At 49.2% G+C, this 22158-nt stretch overlaps 1 protein-coding gene across 2 annotated transcripts in view; it reads right to left on the bottom strand.

Moving 5' to 3' along the window:
- Positions 1 to 22158, bottom strand: part of KCNJ5 (potassium voltage-gated channel subfamily J member 5) — a 99634-nt gene that overhangs the window by 15079 nt on the left and 62397 nt on the right. Inside the window, exon 5 of one of the 2 annotated variants that reach the window (XM_021376326.1) lies at positions 14145 to 14264. In XM_021376326.1, the coding sequence (XP_021232001.1) occupies positions 14155 to 14264 (110 nt within the window). In that variant the 3' untranslated portion in view covers positions 14145 to 14154. The remainder of the gene's footprint in view (positions 1 to 14144; positions 14265 to 22158) is intronic. The other variant, XM_021376324.1, reaches the window with a different exon arrangement.

Below are 22158 nucleotides of genomic sequence, written 5' to 3'. Positions count from 1 at the left end.
GCTCGCTGGTAATTAATAGCAAAAGTTGTTGGGAGGACTTCCAGCAGGTCCTCCCTGTGCACCTGTGATGACCAAGGGTTATTGTGGTGGGACAATAGCAGGGGCTACTGCTGTGCTGACATCTGCGTGGGATACAGGGACCCTGGGAAGGTCACTGAGCTCCGCTGCCACTGCAGGCTGGGCCAGACACAGCCCACCAGCCTCCCCCCCCAGAACCATGGCTGCTGAGGTCAGCGGCAGTGCTCCTAACATGGGCTCCTCGAGGCCAGCAAAGGCTGGACACGGCGAGCAAACAAATCACAGCGTTGCTCAAGTCCACAAGTTCTCATTTCATTTATGGCAGCACGAGGCACGGTACATTAATTGCTAAAAAGATCGGGTCCGTGGTCAAACCCATCCCCACAGACTCAGGTTCGGCGGGGAGGGCTGCAGGGTTGCTCCGAACCCCTGGGGCGCTTGGCTTGGCCTCACATGCCACGAAAGTGGAGAACAAAGAGGGCACTGTCTGGAGCAGCCCCCAGCATCACAGCGAGCAGGGAGGGCTCGGTGTGCTCGGCAGTGCCGAGAGCAGTTCCCAGCGGCATCCCCGTGCTTGTCCCTCCAAGTCGGGAACAAAACCCAAAGCGAACGCAGCGAGCCCCCCGGCCACGCCAGGCGGACGGAAGGGACCCGACGGGGCTGTCCCCACGCGCTCCCACCAGGCGGCACTGCTCAACCGCTTCTGCCGCTGGCAGCCAGCTTGTCAGACCACGTACGACAACTTGGCTTCGTTCTAGTCATTTCTGTTCAGCTCCCTGACTCCTGGTTCCTAGGGAAAGATTTGGGGTTTTGCTTTCCCCAGAGCAGCAGATCTGGTGCTGCAGCAGCATGGGGCAGGGCCCGCAGGTCACAGCTCTGTGCTCCCTGCCCTCCTGCCAGGCAGACACACAAACTGCACAGCTTGGCAGGCCGCTGCTGCTGCTCACGGAGCCATTGGCTGTTCCGGGGCTCCGTCCCCAGAGGAACACTGCCATCTATTTGCTTAGCGTCAGATGCACTGGTACAAGAATTCAACGATAAACAAGTCAGCCAGAAGCAGCAGCAGCTGAGACTGGAAAAGCAGCGCTGCTCAGTCCCTCCCTTGCCTCCTCTGCTCCATCCTCAGAGATGCCCTGCTCCATTCAAGAGGGGGCTGTGAAGTCCCCTGGCCGCAAGCACCAAGCCCAGCAGCTGCCAGAGCAATGCTGACGCAAAGGCAGCACACAGGGAGCCACCTGTAGGCCCTCCCTTCCCAGCACAGGGCTGGGCACGAGCCAGGGCTTGGCTCCTCACCTCCGTGGCCAAGCACCTGCTGCAGCTTTGCCCGTGCTTTGGGGCAGCTCTGCACCAGAACTGTCACAGCAGCACCCTCCTACCCCTCTGCACTCGCTTCGTCCCCGTCTCTTCAAAGGGTTTTTGTCGTCTCTGGTCAGTCAGGCATGCACAAAGCCCTCAGGTCAGTCCAGGGACAGAGCTGCCACCAAGGGGACCATTAAAACAAGTGCAAAACTTCTCCCAAGTTGTAACCTGGGCCCTTGGAGCCTCACAGCAACCCCAAATGATTGGGCTTTCCCTGCTGTCAGCCAGCCGCCTCCCCTCCCAGCAGCCCCATGCCTGGTGACCATGTCACTGCAGGCAGCACCCATCTGTGCTGCAGGAAATCACTTTGGCTTTTCCCACTACAGATCTGTGCCTCTGGCACATGAGCAAGACACAGAGCTGCACCCTGTCCTGTATCTGCGGCCTGAGGAGCAGAGATCCCCATGGCTGGAGCAGGGAGGAAAAGGAATCAGAAACATAACTGGCTCTGGTTTAATGCCTTGGGGCCGGGGGCTCCTGGCAGTGATAACCAGGACAACGCAACGGGTCCACAAAAGGTGTGCATGCAAAAACCAAAGTCCCCCCCTCCTCCAAATCAGTGCTCACCCTCAAGGACAGGCAATCTCATCAGCAGCAATATTCTGGGAGAACCTCTTCCTGCTGCGCTTCAAGTTGTAAATTTAAACACAAGATTCATAAAACAAAGTGCCAGACAGGGCCAGGTTCTCAGACAGGCGGGCAGCAGAGCCACAGCCACAGCCCAGGGCTTGCTCCCAAGGGTGGGAGACACCTGCTGTGCCCTTTGCCCTTCCATCACATGCTCACCTTTCACAGGTTTCACTTAACAAGATCTTTTAGTTTTCTTCCTGATGGGGATCTCAGCAGTCACCTTACATAAAGGATTTGTCTGTTTTGCACCTTTGGTTTCTTTTCTTTCTCTTCGGTTTCACTTCTCCCCCTTCATCCCGCCCCAAAGGACAGGAATGGGAGCACAATCTCAGCTTCTACAGCAGAAGATGGGATGCTGGGAGTGGGTGGGTGCACAATGCAGTGCGTGATGCACACCCCAAACACAAACGGGGCAGCACGTTGGGCATCCAAGATTCACCAAACAGAAAAGGGGAGCTTTGCTGATAACACTGCATAATACAACCACCTCCCAGCTCACGCCTGCTGAGGTGTGCATAGGGTACAGAAGGTGCCTCAGTTACTACAGAGCAGTCACTGGTTTCTGTAACGCAGCAAGAGAAAGGCTGCTCTAAACATTCTCCTATTTTCCCCCCCATACAAAAGACTCTTGGTAAAAGAAAACAGTGTTAAAGAAGGACAGCTTCTTCAAATGGAACAGTATTTTCCCTCAACCAGCAACACAACAAAAGCACTTGAACAAAACCCCAAACCCACAGACGTTTCCTTTCTGCCCTGGGACTGTTTCAAGCTGCAGGATGAGCACAGCAGTCAGCATCACCGCGCAGTGAGCCCTGCTCAGAGCACTGCCCCGAGCAGCCCCAGCCCAGGTGTGCTCCTGGATGCTGGGCAGGAGGCTTTGTGCTCGGTCTGCAGCACTTGGAAACCACGTCCTGAACCCTTGTGTGCCAGATCTCGCATCCTTGGCATATGAGATTTGTGGGTTTGCATTATAGATGCAACCTCTGCTCCTGCACGCACATTAGCATTTCTCCACAGAGCGTGGCTCCGCTCCTGCTCTCAAACTGAGCAGCCTAAGCATCCTTGTTCCGGCCTTCCCCCAGCTCATCTCCTGGAGGATGAATAATGGAGCAGTGGTGGGGAACAGAAGGGAGCAGACATGTCTGCTCGGGGTTTCAGATCAGACAGAGAGGAGCTTAAAACCCAAACTGGCCAAATTAGAAGGAAGCTGTTTATTTCCAGCTGTCCACAAATAACATCACTGAGAAAGAGGCTCTGTCATTGCCTGATCCATCACAAAGGAGAAGAGAGAAAGCAAGGAATTAGGATCACGGTCTTTTTTTCCCCTACAGATACAGTGGTTTCCTGGGTGTATCACAGCTACACTCTGATCCAGCACTTGAGATGAAGGTCTGCACATCTCCAAAAGCTCAGACCTGGCAGCAGCCCTGCTGCTTCCAGCAGTGCTCCCATTTAGTGTTCCCCCCCAGCACCTACTGTAATCAGAAGACAAAGAAACACCAGCCAAGATTAAGCAGCAGTAACACTACAGCAGAGTCTCTTTGAGGGCTGGTTTCAAGTGAATGGGCAGAGTGCTGGAAGCAGCTCCGGGGCATCTTGGAGTCCTAAGATTTTCTGCTTCTTGCAAAAAAGATTTGGCTCTCACTTGGGTGATCCTGGTAAGTTCCCTCTCTAAGTACCATCCCCAGTGAGAGCAGTGATCAGAGCACCTGCCTCGACTTTCCAAGCTTCACTAAGTGCCAACGTTGAAGAGCCAGCGTCAGACCTGGCACCATCTCCTGCAACTTCAATTCTGCTCCGGGTCAGACTCCCACTAGATCAAAGCAGAGCAGAGCAAGAATTTATAACCATGCACAGCTCCTGCATACAAACCCTCCTGTCCTGAGAAGGACACGAATTGTCTCTCAAACATAACATTCACTAAAGTATTGGCAAAGACAAATTTCAAAACATGTCAATTTCTAACTAACCAGGCCTTCTTGGGAAGGTGGTACTACCCTCATTTTGCTAAAGAAAAAGGGGCACAAGGGGTCTGATGGCAACCAGACGTGACAATGGGGCTGTGCTGCTGCTGCCCCATGGTGATGCCACGATGACCGATTTTGCACTCCCGGCTTCAAACCAGTCTCATCATTTACCCCTGTGTGCTGATGTGAAACGGTTCAGATCTGCACCCCCCTCCAGAAGTTCTCTCCACTCAGTAAAGCCCATTTCAGGTTTTAAACATTAGCTTAGCTCAAGCAGCAACAAATTAGGCTGGATCTTCAGAGGTAATTAAGCAGCTAATCAATGTTGAGAAGCTGAGCCTCTAATTGCTCATCAGAAATAGGAAGCGGACTTTCCTTATTTGCTTTCTCAGGCAGAAGAGCAGGACAGAGCTGTACCGGGCTGCAAGGGATGCACGCCCAGCCTCCCTGCTTCTGCACGCACACGGAGGCAAACTGCACGTGGGCTTTCGTACTCCACAACTGCATCAGCACTACAGAAAGAGAAACATCAAAGCAATTCAGTTTGTAGAGGTTCTTTTTCTCTCTACCCATTAAAACCCCGTGAAACATTTCCCAACTTAAGCTCCTCCACAAAAAAAGCTGCCAGCACGGAAGTCCTGATTTTTTCCTCAAGAGCAAGGAAGAGGAGAAGAAAACACTGAAAGTAAGGAATCAGAGATGGGGCAGAAGAGCTTCCTCCCACACTGCCCAATTTTCTTCCCCAGATTGAAGCAGCCCTTTTTCCAATAACAACTCCGGTACCCAAAAACAGCTCCTGAGTTTTTGCCCATCACTCTAACTGCAAAAGCCAGGTCCCCCAGCTGTACGGCACATGCAGCACGGGCCATGCAGACGGGGCAGTGCAGGAGCCTGCTTGCTGCTCAGCATCAGCCTCACCTGACAGCTGCGAATTGTCCGCTGTGCACACACAACGTTTTCCGTTTCAACAATCGTTAAGGCTTTTTCTCTGAACTGTAATCAACAGATGAGGTAACGCTCTTGCCTTCTGCAAACGAGCTTCTGCTAGGTGCCTGGAAACCCGCCTGCCTCTCTGCATGCCTCCTGTGCACGGCCTAAACCAAGCAGCAAGGGCTGGGATTACTGAGCACCACGGCTTCGGGGAGCTGACATCGAGCAGGAGCCCCTCGGCCCAGGGCCGCCACCCAGCAGCAAATGCTGGCAAACAGCTCCGGAGCCCTTTCTCTGCAGGCTTCTGCTCTACCCAGGACACCAAACATTTGATGATTTGCCAGTTCAATTACATTTTTCTGCTCTGTTCTTCCAAAGACAAAGTCAGCGCTAAGTGTTTTCTGCAAGGAGAAATCCATTATGGATATTTCCCAGGATACAGTGCAAGCCTGCTCGCCGTCCTTGTGAGAAGGCGTAGGAGAGATGCTGTGCAAGGACGGGGCTCGCTTCGCCTCTCTGCAGCCTTGTAAGTTTCCTGGACCCCAACTGCTCCGCCACATCTGACACTGCTGCAGCTCTGCTCTGCTGAGCCCGGCTGCCTCATTGCAAGTCATGAGCAGCCTTCCCAAATGGAGTTAGGAGAACGAAGAGCACCGTGCCCTGCACGTGCAGTGAATTACCAATCTGCTACTGAAACTTCAAGGTAAAACTGGAAGAAAAGGACATTTCTAGGGCTCCTCTAGCAGCAATCAATCTTCCAGCTGCACGGGATGGGAGGACATAATACATTTGAAGTGTAAGTCAACAGGAGTGCCAAAGCTTGGCCAAATCCAGCTGTCAGTGTGTTGCTGGGGCTTGCTGAGAGCCTGCTCAGCTGTGCTGGGAAATCAGCAGGTAACCTGGAGAAATGCGTGACTGCAGACGAAGAGCAGCAGAGCTGGGAGCACACCCCGCATTCCCCACTCAACACTCGGACAGCGCTCCAAGCCTGGGACAACACGCGCCCTGCAACACGGAGCTGCTGCAGAAGAGCAGCAGAGTAGGGGAAGGAGAGAAAAAAGGAGGAAAACCAAGCAGAAATAGCAGGGCTCCTCACAGCAGGTGTTTTCCCACTGAGTGATATGGAATGCAATTTAAATAACAAATGACACACGCTAAATGTTTAATGTCCCCCTCCAAGCCGTGCTCTCCCCAGGCTCTCTGCAGGAGCATCCTGTTGGACACAAGCAATGAGAAATCCCTCTGTGACCCTTCATGTGCAAGCTAAACTCATGGGCACAAAGCAGCCACCCCAACACCAGTATCCATGCATTCTGCTCTTCACATCCATTTCTCACTGCACATATGGGTAAGGGAAAGTGTAAGACTAAACTGAATGCCAAGGAGAGAAGCCTGAACAGTAATGTGAAGGAGACCTGGACATCTTTTTTCATCTGAGATAAAAAGAATGGAAGAAAAAAGCAAAAACAACCAAACAACCTGGGCTTCCCAAGTTGTAATCTCTGGCTGCGATGGTCCAAGCCAAGCTAAATTAAGGTGCCCATTGTTCATGCCACAAAGGACTGGTGCAGCTCACAGCCCCAGTACAGAGAACAGCAGTGCCTTGGCCAGGACACAGCTACTGTGCTACAGCTCTGGCTTTATTATCAGCTCAGACTAAAAGTGTTCACAGCATAAGGGCGTTTTTGGACAGCACCACCACCAAGGTCCGCTCCCAGCTAAGACCCCAAAGAACCATTGTAACACAAATTCATAAACTGGAATGTGTGCAGAGAGCCCGCCTTGCTCCAAGCTGCATCGTCGCCTCTCAAGCAGGGATGTGCACAGGCTTTTGGATTTTAAGAAAACCTACATCGGTTCCACCATTTTTAAAACAGCCTTTTGTCCTTAATTTTTGTGCCATTCTTGCTTTGTGTTCCGCTGCTCTCACTGGCTCAGGGATGTGACATTTCCATAATACGCTTGGTTCCACTGAAACTGTGATTTCCAGGCTGTGGCCCTTCAGAAGGGAGCGAGGAGCTGGGGTGGAGGGGGAGGTGGGCTTCCTTACAGCTCATTCTGTGCCCTCATCTCTGCTCAGAGAGCAGCAGAGCTGCTGCCAGCCCAAGGAGGAAAGGGCAGGAGCTACGGCACGCACATACAGCTACACATTCATTATCACAACGACAGCACGCTGCCAAGTTGGAGGGGTATTTTTAGACTGGAGAAAAAACCTGAGGACTTATTAGAGACTTATTAATACAAAAGCGACACTAACGCTCACAGTGTTCTTGTGTTTTCCCTACACTTACACAAATGAGGTTTATTTCCTTCCCTCCTCCAGCTTTTCTAGACCAGGGGATTGGTTCTCATCCAGCCCCCGCAAGGACTTGGGCAAAGACAGCAGTGCAGGAGAGCAGAGATGAGGGTCGCTGCTTGGTCTTATGGACAGAAGGTGGGCTTAGAAGGACTATTTCTGTTCCTGTCATGGTTACAACCTGTCACTGACTGCACAGTCAGACAGGGAGTGAGCCTTGGTGCAAGCACAGGTAGGAAAGCGCCTCTCAGATCCCCAAACCCCACCACACCATGCCCACATCCCCACAGCTTTGCAGCACCCCCAGGGTCAGTGACCCCCCCACACACTCCCTGGGAGCTGTGCCCATGCAGCACCACTCTTTGGAGAAGCTGTTACTAATACCCAACCTGAACCTCCCTTGGCACAACTACAGGCGAGCACCTCACATCCTAAAACATCCCCATTTTAACAAGGCTGAAGGACAAGGACAGGAGCCACCTGGCTCAGCAGGGTGACCAATGCAGATCCAGCACCAATGGCTGTGGGATGGGGAAGGCTGTGGGATGGGGAAGGCTGCGGAGCAATGTCAGGTCCTGCTGTGCTGTGCTGTCTGGGACCTGCCTCTGTGCCTTGAGGTGAACAGGAGCTGCAGCCGGTCACACAACTGCTGCAGATTTGCTTCTCCAAGCTAACAAGCAGGCACTCCTTGGGCTTTCAGCCCGGTTTTCTACAAGAGCATTTCTGGCTGAGCTGCGCAGACAGATTATTTAACAGAAGGACAGGAGAAAACAGGGAGGGAAGGAAGGATTTAGCTTCTCCAGAGAAAGCTGCTGACACAACAAGCAAAACACAACACCCTGGAGAGACAGCGCTCAACAAGAGACCAGGGCAAAGGAATTGTGTCACCAGCATCGCAGGAGCAAACCTGGACAGAGTTACCCACTGACACGGGAAAAACAAAGAGCAGAACAGACCCCGGGGGCCGGGGAGCGGCTGTCAGAAGTGCAGGTGTGGGGCAGAAGGGAGCACTGACCTCACCAATGGGGCACAGTGCTCCCTAGGGCTGCAGTAGCCCCAAAAGCAGCAGACAGTGATCTGGGTATAAGTGCCCTGAACGATCCCCTCACGCAGCCGCACTGTCCACGCAGGGGCTTGTTTCACCAGGTCTGGTTTCCACACAAGGCTACTGCAGCAGCAAATATGGGATGTGTTAAGCAGATAGCAACATACGAAGCATCTCCAGTCCATGGAGCTGGAAGGAGTTACTGAGCAGGTTTTATCAAGACAACCACAGCAGCAGCTCTGCTGTGGAGATGAAAACTGATCCAAACACATCATTGGTTTGGCCCCTCTGGGGAAACGTGTACTGACCTGTCACCAAATACAAACAAAGCTCCCAGGAAGGATGCTGGCCTTTCCTCCAAAGGGCAAACCACACTTCCCAGAATCACTAGCAGTTACCAGGTTGTACAATTCAATGTATTCTGCCACGCACCGTTGTCAGGAAAAAGTAAAAACAAAGAGAGACATTGAGGGAAGAAGTCAGACCCGAACATTAGAGTGCTTGATTTTTGAGGTGGAAGCCCTGGAGATGATGAAGCAGAGAGCACAGGGCAGGCTGCAGCACCTCTGCAGAACTGAACGTCATTCATCGTGTGCAGATTCTTATTACAGATGCAACTGGTTTACATACAGTGATTAAGTCCAAAACTACACAAGCAACTTACAGTTAATGAACTAGTTCAGCTTCTGGAACGATTTAGTTGAATGATTTTTCTTTTTATTTCCCCCCCCCCCCAGCATAAGCGGGGCCATGGGTTAAGCACAGCTATTCCATCAAGTACAAGCAGGAAAAAATTATGTGCCTATTAGTATCGGAGCTAAGGGAATAATTAGCTTTACCTCTTTCTGCTCACAGATGGGCTGGAGCACCTCGCCATTTTCTGGAATTTATTTGTGATGGGAAATTTGAAAAATTGTTCCTGCAAATAATTAGTTATTGATGTGGAAGTTTGCTTAGGGGAAAGCACTCCTAAGCAAATCAATCTGTTATTCAAGGAACATTTGTTGTTTGGGGACGCGTGTCGCTGGAGCCACGCTGTTGGTCTGCCCCAAGCCCCATTTCCAACAGTCAAGCATTCTTTTTTCTTTCAAAGACTGTTTCTCTCCAGCATAAAGGGCTTCAAACATTTCTTGGGGAAAAAAAACCAAGCTATTGTATCAATATTCTGGAAATATTTTCCTGGCATTTAGAAGTCTCTGTCCAATAGCGGCATTAAGATGGATTTGAATTCCTCAACCTGAAGAACACAGAGATGGACACAACCAGGGGCTGAGCTTTGATTCCTGCTCAGTTCCCACCTCCCATCACAGCAGAGCGCTGACCACCAGCAGCTCCCACCCATCATGCTTCTGTTACAGGCCCACCCAGATTTCACATATTGTGCAATAGAACCTCCTTTCCCAGTGTCAAGATCCCACGTGCCCTATGCAGCTGGGATTTTGCATAGAATAGAATCATAGAATGGTTCGAGCTGGAAGGGACTTTTAAAGGCCACCTGGTCCCACTCCCAGCAATGAACAGGGACACCCACAGCTCCGTCAGGTGCCCAGCACCCCTGAGCTTGACATGAGCGGCAGAGGCCAAACTATACCCTCAAAGCCAGGAGCTTCACTAGGACAGTGCCATCTCAGCCCCATTCCCATCAGCCCCAGGCCTCTTCCCTAGGGACCCATGAACTGGCATTTTCCTCCTGTCCCCATTTTCGAGACACATTTACTGCTCCTCTGACTCCAGCTCAGGTTGCCACTCCCAGCACAGCAGAGCAGACTTGCAGTCTGCAGTAATTAAAAAGGAAGAAATAAGCAAATTAGCTCTCAGTCTTCAAGAAACTGCAATTCATGCTTGGCTGGGCTTTGTCAAAACGAGCTCAAAGCCCAGCGAGCCAGTCCTCTCTGAAGTTACAGAAGGGAGAACCCTGAGCAAGCTCTTAGCATCCTCTGCGTGTCCTGTGAGAGCCCAGCTGGTCTCGCACTGGGGAAATGGGAGGAAAGCTACCGCTCCGCACCTGCTGCAAGCACGTGGTGTTCTGTATGCAGAAAGAGCAAAAGAATTTCTAAACTTCCTAAGCTCTGCTGTGGGAAAACAAAGACATTCTCACTTTGATGAGCAAAAGACCTCGAGATGAGTAAACAAGCTCGGCAGCTCCTCGCGCCAGATGTAGACACGCACGAGGTGCCTGGCTCGGACACATGGCCAAGGGGTTGTTGTACGGGTATAAAAGGTTGTGAGCACGTGCAATAAGGGGCTTCGTCCTGCACCAGCAACAGAGTCCGTGCCTCAATTCCCACAGCTCTGCATTAATCCCCAAGAGCACACGGGCCAGCACTGCGCAGCTGCCCTGCCCTGCTGCAAGGCAAGGAACACGGGCAGGAAGGGGACATGCGCTGCGTCACATTTAATAGCAGTGAGCTCTGTGACATGAGACCTTAAAGTCAGCCTGCCCCACACCATGAGATAAGGAGATCACAGAGCTTTCCACACTGCACACGGAACGTAAAACAGACACACGCTGGCCTGGCCACATCACAGTCCTCCAAGCATTTATGGGAAAACTCCTTTTAGAGACTGCGTACAACCACCTGGTGCAGATTTTCTGGGCTCCTGATTTTAAGTGCTACTTGAGCTCCTTCACATCACATTTCCCTGCTCATCCCCCACCTCTCCTCCAGCATTTCTTCAAATTACAAGCAACAAAACACTCCAGAAGTATTACTTCATCCTGCCGCAATCATAAGAGATGCTAGTGCAAAATGCGTCTTGGAGATTACCAAATCCAAAGCCACTAGTGCTTGTTAATGCAAATGCCTGAAAGTGTCCTTAAGCCTTCAGCTTCCCTCCTTCTCACAATTGCAGGGCCACTCTCAGCATCCCAAACAGCTTTAGTGCTTATTCCTTTCAGCACCCCACACAGATCGGTAGTGCCACGCTGTGATGGGCTCAAAAGAGATGTGCACTTCCTGGGCAGAGGAAGGACATCTCTGCAGTTTCCTTTTTTATTTTCAAAGCATGTTGAAAAACACAGAGAAAAGGCAGCTTTAGGAGAGGTAAGAGATAAATGTTTTTTTTTTTTAAAGGAACATCTTCCTCTGCAAGCCCAGTAGGAAAAGCACGTTTCAATGCTTTCTCTATTAATCTCATCCTGTTCTATTAGTTAATGCTATTAGCTTCCATCATCACTACTACCCAGATTAACACTGCAGGATTTGTCCCTTCGATGCCTGCCTTGCCTCACAACGCTCCAGGAGCAGGATCCATACTTAGATCAGTGTGAGGCTGCAGCAGACCCCAAGCTGTGCTGTGCTGCTGGGTGGCAAACACGCAGCTCCTTCCTCTCTTGCATGCCACCCACACTGGCTGCTGGTTACCCCTGGCTGGGACACCAAACCCTTGTGCCCACGCTTACTGCTGCTGGGCACAGACTATCACTGAACATTGTGTTTATACATAACCAACCCTCCTGGCCCTTACCTGCACTGGGAGCTTCAGGAGCACACAGCATTTGAGAGAAGATAGCACGGTGCCAAAAGCTGCACTGCACGAATCCAAACTGCACTCCACAATTAATGCTCACGTTAGGATGAGCACAGAAACTGAACTCCAGAGAACTGGAAAGATAGATCTAGTGTATTAACGTAAGGAACATACCAACTTCTGTCTGAGTAGTAACACCCTGTAAGGTGCCTTTACCTAAATTAAGTACAACTGGTTCCATTGTGCAGGAGGGGAAGCACATCCCCATGGCCACAGAAAGGCCAGGGGCAGAGGGAAGCTGCTCAGGGCTCAAGATTCCCAGGGCGATGCCCTAACTTGGAAGAAACAGCATCAAGAGAACGTCAAGAGATCAGATTTTAAAGATCCAGAAGAAACCTCTGAAGAGAAGAGGATCTGTACGCAAAGCAATGCTGTGCTGCCAGCACGAAGTCATGGAACAACCCACACCAGGAAGAAACACCACGGCCCAAGGTAGGCAGCATCCCATGCTCCTCAGTGAGAGGACACGTTGTAATCTCCAACACACTGCTAAACCAAGCCCTGCCAAATCCCTGCTAAATTAAACAGGCTCACTGCAGGGCAATGAAGCAGATAGCTGGAACTGCTGCTAAATTGCACTGCTTCTCTGCCCCAGATAAGCTTGTCACCAGCGAATTCTTCCGCTCCTTTCCCCCCCCCCATATTAATGCCCTCCGTCGCTATAAGGATTCCTACCCACTGCCAAAACTCAATTTACACTATTTACTTTAATGACTTCATTTGTCATCTTAGCATGCGCATCCACCTCTGGGACTGCAGCCCCGTCAGTCTGCCAGAAGGTCTCATTTACAGCTTGCTCTTTCATTATTATTTTTAAAGATTAAATTGCTTTCATTTCAAGGCAAACAGTCTGGGAACTCCCACAGCCCTGAGGATACCAACACACATTCATACATCTGATCAATGTATTTCAGAGTTACATACATCTCAATCCCAACTGACTCGACCCCTCATCGCCCCACTGCACCATCCATCCATTTCCATCACCTTTAACTTTGTTACTCCTCTTAATCTTTGCACAAGATGCACGCTGGGTATGATATTTGAACACTGCCATACCATTTCAAGTTGGAGTTGTGGGAAGAATTTTTGCTTTGTTTTGAGGGGCACAGGGGTGAATGAGAAGAGCGTGTTAATTTCCTTCCATAATGCATCAGTTCATTTGTTTCAAACCACATTTTTCATCTCACAGCTTGACTGCTCCAGAGCCATGTATTCCTTCCTATTAGATTATATTTCTCTCTTATGGTGCGTCTCCAATGCTGACATGCTCAGTAAAATTCAATGTTAATCTAGTCATTTAAATAGGTTAGGAAAACAGAGAATACTTCATGTTTTGTGGGAACAGCATTATGCAACTGGAGAACTATAGCTGGAGGAAGCCTCCCAAAATGCAGCATCAAAACCCAAGCAACACGAGGAGGAGGGACTGCATATTTCAGAAATTACTTATGCCAGTCTATGGTGTCTCAATAAAGCCCTCCTTCTCTTCTTTGCGGTGTCTTTACGGGGAGATATCAGAAGCCACTCTCTTGCCTGTGAGCACTCACTCCATGTGTTTGCCTCCTCCTGTCCCTGCCTCCCATTGACCAACTGGGAGGGAGCACGTAGCACCAGCACAGCCCCTGTACCCTGGAGCAGCCCCTGCTCTCCATCTCCAGAAACGTTTGCAAAGCAGACCGGGCATTTGTTAGACACCATTTGCAAATCCCAGTATGGAGCTCAACCAGAACAAACAGATTAACTGCCAGGAAAACCAGGTGCCCAATTCAGAGTCACAATGCAATCCATTCCTTCAATATTTCAGCACGTTTTTCCTCAGAGTAACAGAAACCTCTCCTCTAACCAAGAAGCACCGATCAGATCTCCCCAAAAACTAAGTTCCAGAACTCAAAGTTCTTTCAGAATTAGAGTTTTCTTCAGCCCATGCAACAATATGACTACCTCTGTCTTCTTTTCCTTCCACCGAAAGCATTTATCACAAGTACCAATAAACATCACAGCAAAAACCTTTACATCTCCTATTAGTGATTTCCAATAGGCTGAAATGTTTCTCCAGGAGCTTTCCCAGAGAACAAATTGGTCCCAAACTAACAGTACTTGTTATTCAGACACAGGGTTGTCAGTGCTCGATATGCCTTCTGAATACACTAAAGCAGAAGTTTAAGGAACATCTTCTGCACCACATCTATTTGTGTCTGACATAAACGTAGCTATTTTCTACAGCAAAACAGGCTTCGGATTTCTCATCAATATTTATATACACAGCTAACACAAAAGTCTGCCAGATCATATATAACGATAAGTTGGCAATGGAACAAACTTAAAGGTTATGTATACAGTATAAAAGCATATTTATCTTACTTACAGTTAGATGCTCACATTTCTGGTATGGCAGGAGAAGATGGAAGATATAAGAGCTCAGCCTTCCCCAGGATCTCTGAGGTCTTGCTCTGGGCATTACACGAGGACTGGAGCAGCAGCAAGGCTGAGGAAAAACAAATAATTGACAACATTAGGCCAACAAAACCAATACCCATTTGTCCAAGATCATTTGCTTACACAGAAGTAAAACAGCATCATCAAAGCTCTTTGGAACATCAGGTTGTGCCAGAAAGAAGCAAACATTTTAGAGGCTATGCAGTAAAACAGCAACCTTTGGGCTCCTGTTGGGTTGCTTATTTTTCCCTCCTGCTTTCCTTTGTGCCCGTTTTACTTTCCTTCTGGAGCACCCATATCCTCCACATGCTTTCTGCAGCAGCGCACAGCACCCAGTGCCCACACTGCTCCCTCAGTCCTGAGGCTGACAAGGACTCTCTTCTATTTCAGCAGTAGCTGCCTCCCAAAAAAACACAGAGGGAATACTGATGAAAAACAGTAAGGTGGAAAATGCACAGAACTCACATGGAACAATGCCTGCCATTGCTGGTGTAAAGGTAGGGAAACCGAGGCACAGGCTGGTGACATCGTTACAGCACAGCCCTCAAAAGAAGGCCTGGAAAAGGCCCAGCCCTGCGGATTGCAAGGAAAGCCACCCACAGAGCCCCCATCTCCCCACGAGCTGAAAACCCAAGATGGAAATCTGGTCTGAGCACGTCTGCTTCTGTAAAGAGTGTCATGTTCAATAAGGCAGACTTTATGGTGCACTCTGTCAGAAGAGCTTCCTGATCCATTTAGCAGGGGGCAAAGGCTCCTTCCGAGAGGCACGAACCTCTCACGCTTGGCACATTCTGACACCTCCTAACTGCAGAGAGGAATATTTGTAGTCACAGCTGATAAACGAGCTGCGGACAGGGAACACAACTAATTTAATAGCATGAATTATTTACACATACATCCACGAAAGCCATCTTGCTACACAGCAGTCCCAGCAGCAGGGATTATTAATTTATAACTCAGCTACAGCTACATTAAACAGAACTAGGCCTCCGTGAAACCTTAACTGTGGAGATGAGCAGAAAATATTGCCTAACTCACCCGAAATGTACAACAGGGCTCCCCAGCAGCCACCAGCCCCAGACTGATTGCATCTGTCAGGCAGTGAAGCAACGCCCACTGGTTCCAAGCTGCACCCAGACCTGCCTGCTGTCTGCTGAGCCCGTACAGGGCATCCTCAAGTAGGATTTGCCTTTAAGCTGTCATTAGCTTCCAAAATAGCATGCTTCCTTCCCTTTCGAACAGCACTGCCAACACACCTAAAACCAGACGTGCTTTTAGAGATCCTGCTGCTCGCCCTAGCTCCTGGCCAAACACTTTGTATTCTTAAATCCTGCTCGAGGGTGTTGTACCAGCTGCACAGAAGCCACCACGACGTGGGCATCCTTCCAGCACCCTATTTATCCTGATAAACATGCTAATAGCTGGACTGCCTGCATCTTCACATGTCTTATTCACTCAATGGATGGCTGAGGCATCAAATTAATCTTCATATAGCAGGAACTCACTTCCCATTAATGACTAGAAACCCTTCATAACGCACTGTGATCAGCCTGAAATAATTTCATAAAGCAAAATCTCACGGCAGAGCTGACTCTGCTTTTAACTCTTTGTTGAAGATCAAGGGACTGGAAGGGGAGGTTGGATTGCCTGTTTGTGGGGATACCGAGAGCTGCTGCTTTCAAATGGGGTGGTTGGTGCTTCCTGAACACACAGGACAAAGCTCACACCAGGCCAGAAAAGGAGCCCAAAGACACTTCACTGCAGCAAATTGCAAGAAGACAGCATATGGCCAGGCCAGGTGTGCCTGATAGAGCTGTAGGGCTGTGAGGACTGCGAGCAGGTGTGGGTGATACCTAATTAGCTCTCTAGGCCAGGCACGTAATTGTTTCTGCAGCACCTGAGGAGCTGAAGAAAAAGCATTTTTTCATGTTATTACTTTTTCAGGGGGTGCTGTTACAGGGCTGGTCAGCAGCTGATGAGATCAGGGAGGTTAGTAGGGAGGGGAGAGGACTCACTGTAGGGGTATTACACTGTAAGTTTCCCTACAGACACGTTTGGAGGTTTTAATCATTACCTTTGTGCTCTGTGCTTCAGTTTCTTCATCTTTACAAGTGGGGACTGTGACACCAGACCACCCCATGAGATATTTGGAAGCACTAAACCATAAGACACGCTGCATTATGCCCAGGCACACAGCCCAGGACAGGAGGGGTGGGGGCAAGAGGTGTTTGGGGGCCAGCAAGTCAGTATTGTTCCAAGATGGAACTTGCTGGCTACTAATGTAAGCATCCTACCCCCTAACAAAAGGCAGCACGACTCTAAAACACAGCAAGCAATTTTAAGCAACCACAACAGGTTCATAATCTACTGCTCCCCTACCCCACAGTACAGGGCAAATCCTGCCTGGCACCCTCAGGAGCACACAACCATGCCTCAAGGCTCGAGACCACAGAAAGAAGCCAGCTCTCTTCCTACAAAGCACTACGAGGTCAGCATCCTAACCCTGCCCAGCTCTCCTTACCTCCCATCTCCTCCATGGCTGTTGCTCTTTTTCCTTCAAGAGGTTGAAGGCACCGAACCCTTCACAAGTACACAGAGAGCTCAGAGCAGCGAGCCGAGCAGCAGGAGCACACCACATGCAACTGTAGAGTTCATGGCAGAGTGATGTCCAGCTCCTGCTCCCTCAGCAGCACTCACCAACTTAACGAGCCCTCCTGAGCCCCTGGGAGGGGCAGGAGTCCCAGGGAGAACTACTCTGGCCTCTGACTGGTTATCTGTGTTGCTGGGGGTCACAGCTGAAAGCCACCAAAACTAATTATCAGCTTTTTCTGGGGAGTTACGAAAACACCAGCCTGGTTCCCGGCATCTCAAAAATGAGCGAGCTTTTATGTATTTTCTGTTTGTCCACAAAAATTCAGGTGTTTGTTTGGGCTTTTTTCCTCCTTTTCTCCTATTTTTTTCCTTTTGTGGGATGCCAGGGGAGGAAATAGACATGTTTCGCTTCTGAGACCTTGTTCAAAAATGTAATGAAAACCTGGAAATCATTCTTTCATGAAAACGTCCACTTAGGAAAAAAAAACAATTCTCTTTCAGGAAGAAATGGTTTCATTAAAAAAGAATAAAACGATGAAATGGTACTTTCCAGTGAGAAGCTGGAGTCTCTTCTCAAATTTTATTGAGCAGCAACCCCAGCCAGAGGGACGTAATTTCTTTGTTATTCTCACCAGTGCCCACGCTTGCAGCAGGCAAGGTTCCCAGGGTGCTTTGGAGTTGCCAGTAGTACTTTGGTTAAGAAAAGAAAAAAATCTGTCTGGCACACAATCTGTATTTCTGATTTCCAGCCACACTTTCAGGATTCAGCCCAGCTCAGAGCTCAGCTGCCTCTTTCCGCTTTATTCAGCAAAGGATGCTGATCTGTGATCCCGACTTGTGTGACTCCAGCAGAGCTGTGCCACACAGGATTTTGGCTCGGGGACTGTGTTTAGGACCTGCACTGCTATAGGAGCTACATGGAAGGCAGCCACTCTCTGGGAATGTTTCCTGACTAGACAGACACCAGGAGAAGGTGAGCAAAGCGTTTACCATAGCATAACATTAAGACAGCTCCTGAGACAAGCTCATGCCATTAGAGTTAGGTCAGGCTGACACCAGGATGCTTTACAGCACCTACTGACCCCAGCAAGAAATAGCAGTAGGAGTATTTATGAGCCAGATGAAGGATGGGAAAGGGCAGGTTCAGTATCAGGAAGTGGCTAATGCATCTGTTCTTCAGATGCAGTGGGTGATGGGGAGAGGGAAGGTACAGGCTGCTCCTGCTCATCTCCAGCTGAGAAAGAGCTCAGAACAGAGCCCTGAAACAGCATTTCCATCTAAGATCTTTTAGTAATGGCCACAGAGGTGGTCTGTGATTGGCAACACGAGGCAGGTGAGGCTGAATGTTAATAAGCAGGGCCTGGAAACAATCTCCGCCTGCAGACTTCAGATTTAGTTCATTACTTCTTTTGCTTAAATTGAAGACCTTAATATGGTTGTGTACAAAGGCATTTTACTACTGAGTTCTGTTGCTAGCATTGTATTTATAACTGTGAGAGCAACACACTCCACTCAGGATTGAAATCCCTTTCTGTTTTGAGCCATGCAAGAAGGGAAAGACAGATTTCCCATCCCAGGTGATTTGCAATTTAATCAGGCTGCTGCTCTGTGGAATCCTGCAGCACGCCAGCATCAGTGGTGAGAATACAGTCTGCCAGTGGAATGAGCACGCGCTCCTTCAGTTGTTAATCATAAAAAGGTTTCCAGAAATTTGCAAGCTCAGAGCTTCCTTCAGAGCCATGTCCCTAGAGCAGTGAAGTCTGGGGCATCTGTAAGCTTTTAGTCAGCCATTTCCTTACCCCTTTGGTCTGTCAGTGTACAGCTGATAGCACGGTAGCCCTTGCAACACGCTGCTCTGTCAGCTTCAGAAGTGCTCATCTCCCTCGCTAGTGATTGAAGTTGTCCCAGCATCTCATTACCACCTCTCCCAGTTGCCCATCCCACATCAAAGGGGTTTCCTGAGGCTTTGACAACAATCTTCCTACTTCCAAGGGAAAGCTACTGCAAGCTTCTTTCATACGAAATTATATAAGGGAGCTGAAATAGGATTTACTCAGAGATAGAAAAGGTAGAAGCTCCAGTTTTGTATCCCACCATGCACGCTGGAAGATGATCTCTAGAGAACTGGCTCTCAGTCTGCATTCCAGTATGTGTATGCAGCAGGATGGTGATACAAGCATAGCATATCAATATTTCAGTGACAGGTAAACTCTCACTGAGGCTACAGCACTGGTTTGGGGCGGGCTGGTTGGACAGCTGCATCTCCAGCACCTCCAGGGGGATGGAAGATGCTGTCCCCTAAGAACCCCAGCCAGCTGGCAGTGCCCGCCAGGGCCTCACACAGCAACAGGGCAATCCCACCTCTGAGTGCAGCTCGGGCAGAGCCTTACAAAACAGCTGTGTCCAGCCCCAAACTGGACTTCAGGGTGCGTGCAAAACAGTACCAAGTGTGAATGTGTGCAGACCTGTCTGCGCTGTGGCAGATTTGCATCATCACCATTCATCTTCGAGCAGAAGCTTTAAAGGAAATAAGTGAGCCCTTATTTCCCAGCACTGCAAATGTCTTCAGGCATTACATCCAGAATTATTTCCCTCAGTGGAATATTCTGGGTCTAATATGCCCCTTGCAAGAGTCACTCTGGTGTACTGGCTATGGAGCAGAGAGAAAATACGTACAAGTGTGTGCGTGTGAGAGAGTCTGTGTGCACGCACAAGCAAATCTGAACACATTCATACCCAAATAGCATGGCAACAGGAACTGTGCCCTTCACACTGTGTATTAATGGTCATTCCACGCAGCATGTTGCTATGCAGAACCCAGGGGGGCTGCACACTGCATCTGTCTAAGTCCTAGTGAGCGTCGCTTCAGGCAGCTGTTCAAGGGATATAATTAAAGATGGTCTCCAGATCCATAAATCAAAGAGAGAAAGACCTTGAAAAGGAAGATAATAGGAAGAAAAAAAGGACTTAAAAGTATGTCCTGTGCTGTATAATACCCAGATAGATTCTTTCCAGACACAATTGTGTTCCACAAACAGCGTGCTGAGACTGGGGAATCCAGGTGGGGGGAGGCATTTAATCTCCACGTGTCTGTGGGGCTTTGAGTGCTTTGCTCTGCTGTTAAATCATAGCTCTCCTCTCCACGGCCTCCCAGGGTAAAAGCAGAAGATGGCAATGCCCCAGGGAAAAGCTGGTGAGCTGCTGGAGATGTGACTGGCTATGAAAAAACACCAAGGGAGAGCAGCAGGGAGGTTTTTTGCCACAGTCCAGATACACAAGGAGAAAGCTTAACCAACACCAAAGCTTCTTTAATGCCTCCCTTGCCACCAATAGCATTTTATCAGCATTGGAGAAGTCACAGATTAGGCAACAGGGAGATACCCCATTTCATAGGAAAGAGGAAACTGAGGCACAAGAGGAGGAAGGTGCCAACATTTCCCCACAGCCATCCCAAGGGTCCTTGCTGTGACACTCGTATCGGTTTTTCTAAGGTCTAAACCCATTCCCCCAGAGGCTTCTGCTGGCTTTCATATAGCAGACGAGCCATCAGAATGACTCCTGAGATCCCCACAAGAGCTGGGAGGTGGATGCTCAGGGCCCCAGGAAGGGGTGAGGTGCCTCAGGACTCAGATGCCAGATGTGCATTTTCAGCAGTGCTGTTTTGTTGAAGGCTGTTGAAGGCTGAACTCCGTCTATCAGCTTCCCCATCTAGGAGAACCATGTGAATGCATCTAACTGCTTGCTCAGAGATGACAGAGAAGGGAAATTCAAATATGAGTAATGTTTGCAAACTACTATGTGGGCTGGTTTTTTTTTCTATGTAGACATCCATAGCAGGCTTCATTATTCTGCTTTAGGCAGAAATCAGCTCTCTTTAGTGATTTCAGCTGAGCAACATTTGCCACATGACATACAGAGGTTCAAATTCCAAGAACGGGAATGAATGCAGAAGAGACACCGAGTTCTGAGCAGCTGCAGGTTAGATGAGGCCGCTTTAAAAATAAAAGATCCTGCTATGCTGTGCATCAGGCAGAACAGAATGTGGGTCTGTTTTGGGGATGGATTCATGGGAGTCTATCTGGAACCAAAGCAGAATTCTTAATGAAACAAAAGCGCAGCGCTCTAAATTTAGACGCGCTATTAATGCTTTTAAAAGTAAGTGCATCTATAGCCATGGGGTGTCTGAAATTTCATTCAGAGTGTTTGCTTCCATCAGGCCAAATCTGAAACCCACTGAAGCCAGTGGTAAAAATCCCACCGATTTCAATAGGACCACTGCTTGGCTCATGTCTGCTGCCCCTGCCCTTCTTTGGTCCCCGTTTGGGAGATGGCGATGCATGCCTACGTGGGAGAGTCTGCAGCTGTTGATACTTGTAATTCCATTTTATGCTTTAACCTTTCTGGCAGCAAAGATAGGTTAGAGCTTGCACAGTAGCTCGCTGAGTGAGACAGCAAAATAAACAGCAGGGCAAAGAGTGCAAATCCAAAGGAGATATCTATCTTTCGAATAGCAGGTCTGCTAGTCTAATTCTCTTTGTTTGTGTTGCAAAACAAGCTTCTCCATGGCACTCCAGCTACATTTGCATCAGATGTGCCATATATCATACAGTAATACAGATACGAACTGTGACTTGCCTGGTAAATCACTTTCTGCTTGTAATATGCCGATCTCTGGGGGATATGAATGTATAAGATCTGTGGATTGAAGGCATTATTGCAATCTGTGGTATGATGGTTATACATGAGGGATGTTCATATCAAACCCTTGCTGCAATGTATTGCTTATTCAAGAAGCCTGATTTATAAATATTTCACCTGAGGAGAAGCTCCACTCTTTAAAGCCGTGTGCACAGACCAGCTTTGCAGTGCCAAAGGGCGATCAAAGAGGATCAGCGAGATGCAGGCGAGGGACCTGAGAGCTGCAGCTCCTCCACAATGCAGCCCACCAGCACCAAAGAGGAGCTGAGCTCGTGCTTTTTTATCAGACCGGTAATAGCTGGTAATCCCTCATTCATTCCCTCCTTCAATTAAGCACATTATGTGATAGGCAGGGGTTAAAAACCGGTATTGGTTTCTCTGTGTAGAACCAGGAGAGGTGCATTGACTTCAGTATTAGGGAACAAATTACAAACTCATCTGTCCTGCCAGACTCTCTCTCCTTCCTCATAAGGTCAAGAGACTTAGACCGATGCATTAATAAAACACAAACCCCACTCCTGTCAATCACTGCAGGTTTATCAGCTGGAGACACCTCTTTCTGCCAACAGCTTAGTTCTATTTTTACTGAGCAAATGCTTTCACACCTCAGCTTCCTTGCGTGTACCCGCTCCATGCATTGTTCACACCTGGGT

Source organism: Numida meleagris, chromosome 23 (assembly GCF_002078875.1).
Source record: "Numida meleagris isolate 19003 breed g44 Domestic line chromosome 23, NumMel1.0, whole genome shotgun sequence".
Taxonomy (NCBI): Eukaryota; Metazoa; Chordata; class Aves; order Galliformes; family Numididae; genus Numida; species Numida meleagris.
This window is presented reverse-complemented; position numbering and strand designations above follow the sequence as displayed.